The 5,489-nt window shown below is 29.3% G+C and overlaps 2 protein-coding genes across 2 annotated transcripts; one reads left to right on the plus strand and one right to left on the minus strand.

The window, feature by feature from the left end:
* Positions 1 to 379: 379 nt before the first annotated feature.
* LOC108690365 (26S proteasome non-ATPase regulatory subunit 7) lies at positions 380 to 2,140 on the minus strand. The gene is made up of 5 exons (XM_018197614.1): positions 1,862 to 2,140; positions 1,611 to 1,703; positions 1,345 to 1,523; positions 1,064 to 1,267; positions 380 to 832 (listed from the first exon to the last, which is right to left on the minus strand). The coding sequence occupies exons 1-5, from the start codon at positions 2,055 to 2,057 to the stop codon at positions 521 to 523; spliced, it is 984 nt and encodes a 327-aa protein (XP_018053103.1). The 5' UTR covers positions 2,058 to 2,140; the 3' UTR covers positions 380 to 520.
* A 293-nt stretch (positions 2,141 to 2,433) lies between these two features.
* Positions 2,434 to 4,306, plus strand: LOC108690398 (inosine triphosphate pyrophosphatase). Its single transcript, XM_018197660.1, has 2 exons — positions 2,434 to 2,510; positions 3,736 to 4,306. Exon 2 carries the CDS (start codon positions 3,737 to 3,739, stop codon positions 4,304 to 4,306), a length of 570 nt encoding a protein of 189 aa, XP_018053149.1. The 5' UTR covers positions 2,434 to 2,510; position 3,736.
* The last annotated feature ends 1,183 nt before the right edge of the window (positions 4,307 to 5,489 follow it).

Below are 5,489 nucleotides of genomic sequence, written 5' to 3' on the forward strand. Positions count from 1 at the left end.
AAAATACATAATTCATATCTATCATACATTTAATTGAAATTTTAAGCGATATGCTTAAGGCAATTTAAAAAAACACATCGACTGCTTGTTGCTTGTTGATTAATGGATGAAATTGAAAGAAAATAAATAATTACTTCGTATAGAATATTATCGTTTATATTAACGGATTGTTAATTAAAACACTGAAAATATTGTAAAGATTACAATATTTTGTAAAAATGTCTTAATCCTAAATTTTTCAATATATTTACTACATCATTCATTACATTCAAAATACAGAAGTGTTGAGTTATTATTTTTTCTCTTGCGCCTAATATAATATATTAAAAACTTACAAAATTATATCAGAACAATTCAGAAATCAATTTGCTGTTTCTAATACATATTTAAATTTTTTATTTTTTTTGTAAGTGGGATATCATTCTGTACAAATAGTGAACAGACTTGACTATTACACACAAAGTCATTAATTGTCCTCAACTTTAACAGTCTCAACTGAGCAAGCTCAGAAATTCCCTGATCACTGGCTTTTAGCTTTCGCCTTTTCCTCACCTTTCTTCTCCTCTTCTTTCTTTTCTTCCTTCTTGGTATCTTTCTTTCCATCTGTTTCTTTTTTCTCAGCGTCACGATTGGTTAGCTTATTATTAATTAAATTGTGCAATGCAACTATAGACCTAACTAATGCTGCTAGATATACAACCAACATCTGATCATTTGTCTTTACATATAACGAATCGACGAAGCTACTTTGAGTCATATCTGGTAATAAATTAAAGATATCTTGAAGCTGATAAACAATTTGATGATTTATAGGTAATTTTCCATTGCCAACCTAGAAAACAATTATTTGAATAAACCTTTTGACAATATTAATATAAAAAAATAAAAGTGCCTTTTCATAATACTACGCTTGATGCTTTTAGCATCAAAAATAGATCGTGATCGAAATCGGCATTTGATATTCGTCAATTTTTATCACGTGATCTGCTTTGATGCTAAAAATGAGCATCGAATATCAGCATAAAAAGATACCTTAATTTCTATCAAAGATAAAAATGTATACCTGAAGCAGATAATCTCTAATTTCCCGAATTTGTTCGTGAAGTCCTTTCAAGCCAAGTAATTGATTTGTGATTCTTTGGCTGAGAGTACCAACTGTAGTATCTTTGATATCTCGCAATAAATGTTCCACTCCTACCTCTTCTGCTTCTTCAGCTCCAATTTCGCTTGGAATATGCTCGAAAGTTTTGGAGGTAGGAGAACCATCCTATAAATAAAATTCTCATTACATGTTCATTTTTTTAACAAATAGCAGATAATATATATATATATATATAAACGTACATCATGTACTTCTTCAACTGCTTGATACGCTTCGGTAGGAAGTCCAAGATCTTTTGGTTTAGCATCGATAATCACCAAAACCGAATTAGGACAATATCTTCTTATGAGTTCGTTGATGGCAACATCATTTTGATGTAGCTTAGGCCCAGTGTGATACCAGCCAACTACCTTCTCACGAGCTAAGAATTAACATAAAATATCGTAATCAGAACTTTTACTCCAAGTAAAACCTACAGGATTTGCACGAACTATACATAGATCTTTACCATTAACCTTCTTGAACATTCCATACATATTTTCAAGGTAATCATGATCAAGAAACCATACACTTTTGTCCTTGTCATCTTCATCAAAGGGTACTGAAACACAAGTTTATCTAGTTTATCTCTTTATCGCAATTAACTTTAAAGATAAATTTATTTTTTGTATCTTTAGACGCAATAATGAAAGCATAATTGAATAGCTTGACTTCAAATACGAATTAAGAAATCATCGTAGCATGTTTACACATCCTAACCTGCAAAGCTGTTCGACACGTCCAAGATTCCCTTGGCTCTCCAGCAACCCAGGAGTACACCGACCACTCTTTTTTGGTTTCCGATTTTTCCCATGCGATTAAAGTGATCCACCACGCTTAATAATACTAGTGGATGGACCACAACCTTTGTTGTCACAACTTCTTGACTCGGCATTTTTGGACAACGCAACGACATATACTGCTATAGTCTATACTACTGACACTACTCCATTACTCCAGCCACACTATAAGAAGCAGTAGCAGCCAGGCCAGCCGCCACTGTCGCCACTAATCACGGTCATTCGGAAATAACAAGAATGGCGTGTTGTATATCAAGTGATGTTAAGCTTATCGAAGCGCTGTATGCAGATGAGAGAAAAAATGCCAATATTTATATTTTGATATGATAAAATAATTGAAAGTAATTGTACATTTTAAAAGTGAAATTATGTTATATTTATATTGTTTTCCATAAATAATGGTTATTTCCTGTTTGGCCTAGTGAACAAGGATGATGTGCTTTTTACGATTCATCCGAGTGAAGTTGGCCAGCTTGATTGAAAAAACAACGTTGAACGCATCGACTACAGTGGTTTTGTTGGTTACAAGCGATTACAGATTTTAACGTAAAAATACTTCAATTAAAAAGGTAATAAGCTTGTTTCTAATATCAGAAGTATGCCTGATAGAAATAGTTTGCATGACGTTCATATTATTTTGAAAACAATTCGTAATGATAGAAATTCAACATGTCAAATATGTCAAAGTACATATGTATGTACTTCTGCATCGAACTGCACTGAATAAATTCACTGCGAGCGCCAATTTGAAAGCTGTAAACAAAACGCGCGAGATCAGGAGAAAAAATTATGTAACAAATAATAAAATGAGAATCTTATTCTAACATAATTTGATTAAATCTATGATTAATTTTTGACAAAAAAATTTTTATATTATAACATTTAAAAAAATTTTTTATATTTTAAATTTATAAAGATTTCTGATAAATATTTCTGAAAGATATTTAAAATGTTTTCAGATTCTATAAGTTTTTTCGGAAATTATAGAATAAAAAAATCTGAGAATATTTCAAAATTGAAATATATAAAAAATTCTTAAGATGTAAATCCAGACAAATTTATTTTTAAAAAGATGTTAATCCAGTCAATATTTCCCAATCAGCACACAATATTAAAACAATATTTTTTAAATATTTTTACATTAAATAAATATTTAAAAAACGTTTTAAAAACATTGTTTTCTGGGTTATAAGCATTCTCAACATTTCTAAAATGTTCCAGTTCGTATTAAAAAATTTAAGAAATTCTTTAAAAAATTATAAAATTATATAAATTATAAAAGTTTTGAAAAATTCAAAAACTTGAAAATTTATGAAAAATTCTAAAAAATATTTTCGCCAGAAATATTTCTAATTTAGAAGTTAAAAATTCAATATAAAATATTTTATTTTTTATCAAATTCTGTAAAGAATAGTTGAATTAAAACATTAATTAAGTTACATTCTTTATAATTTAAAACATTTGAATTATATTAAACGGATTATATATAAACCGGAAAATCTGCAATGAGAATATATATTTTTTAAATTATATTATTTTGTAATAATTCACCGAGTTTTATATTACAGATAAAAAAAATCATATTCAAACTTAATTATCAATCAAATTCGAACTATTTTTTATATAGAATTTGATAGGATATTGATTTCTATCAATTATGCTATCAATTATGCTATCATTCGGAGAACAAGTTAATCCTAGAGAAAAGATTTTTCTAATGTAACATTGACTAAAAAAATTTTTAAAAGTTAAAATAATATACACTATACTCTTAACGTATCTTTTGTGTTGTAGAATGTCGCTACCCATAGTATTCGTGACGGGCAACGCGAAAAAGCTGGAAGAATTCATCGCTATTTTGGGAAAAAACATTTCTCAACAGATAACGAGTAAGAAAATCGATTTGCCTGAATATCAGGGCGAAATAGACGATATATGTCGAGACAAATGTCGGGCCGCAGCAAACCTAATGAAAGGCCCAGTTATCATCGAAGATACATGTCTCTGCTTCAACGCACTGAAAGGTCTTCCGGGACCTTATATTAAGTGGTTCCTCGAAAAACTGGGACCTGAAGGTCTTCATAGGATGCTCTACGGATTTGAGGACAAATCGGCGGAAGCGGTTTGCACATTCGGTTATTGTTCTGGAGAAGACTCTGAAGTTCATCTATTTCAAGGTCGAACTCAAGGCACCATTGTAAGTCCGCGAGGTTCCAGGGATTTCGGCTGGGACCCTTGTTTTCAACCGCTAGATTATGACAAGACTTATGCGGAACTGCCAAAAGAAGAAAAGAACAAGATTTCTCACCGTAGCAGAGCAATAGAAAAATTAAAAGATTATTTGTTAAACAATAAGAATATTTAATTTTTGCAGTATATAATAAAATTACTGTTATAAAGGAAACTATTATTTTTTCTACATTAGAATGTAAAAAACACTCCAGGTGATTGTTCTCAGGTTAATTATATTGTACTTTTATAAGTATTTATGTTCTTATGAAATTCATTTATATTGATTTATTATAACCAAGATAATTTATATTAATGCAATTATGTTTACGATTCTTCTTAATCCTGAAGAGCGGCAAGTACGTGTTGTTTTGTCTTCACTTTGTAATTTACACTGTGACCTATAATGTTAATGTTCGATATCCGTTCAATTTATCAAAGGTGATTCTTTGCCAAAAACAAACATTTCCATGTCTTGTCACAGCGATAGCCGTTGGGCATATGGAATAATTTGCCGACAACCTTGAAGTTATCGTGAGATGCGACTCACTTTTGAGAGACTTTCTCACGACTGAGAATCTGATAACTTTAATTTCGATATATCGCACGAATGTGTTAATCAACGACTTCCATCTTGCAAATCTTACGTGACGCAACAAATTGAAATATGAAATTATATTCCTTTTTAATCATGTGATTGATATTGTTAATCATGTAAACCGATACTTCTCGTATGCAAGCAGTCATGATTAGAACTGTAAATCATGTACAATAATAACTACGATAGATTACCGCCACTATTTAATTACTTTACCAATAACGCGATTACGTACATTATGAGTGAGATAGACTATAAATTGGTTACTGTGAGATGGTACCAGTACTAAATGGAATTTAAATATGCCAGTTAAATATTAAATATTCAAAAAATGACACTTCTCTAAAATAAAATATAAGAAAAAAATAATTTTGTATACTTTAAATACAAAATTAAAAGTATATAACAGTATTATACATAGATAATGTATTACTAATTTTATAATGTATTACTTAAAAATGTTATTTGATACAAAGGAAAAGGCCGGTATTTTTAGTCGATTCTTATATTTAAAATTATTAAATATAAATTTTAGATATCATGAATCAAACTTAAGATGGCCTTAAAATAAAAATGAACTATGAATACTGGACTCAAATGTATTTTCTTAAAATATTTAAAAAAAAATACATTTGAATTCAATCAAAAGAGAAAACTACAATATATTAAATTTATCTTTAGCATGATAAAAATAATCATTTTATATATATATATACATATA

This window comes from Atta colombica, unplaced genomic scaffold, assembly GCF_001594045.1.
Source record: "Atta colombica isolate Treedump-2 unplaced genomic scaffold, Acol1.0 scaffold32, whole genome shotgun sequence".
Classification (NCBI taxonomy): Eukaryota; Metazoa; Arthropoda; class Insecta; order Hymenoptera; family Formicidae; genus Atta; species Atta colombica.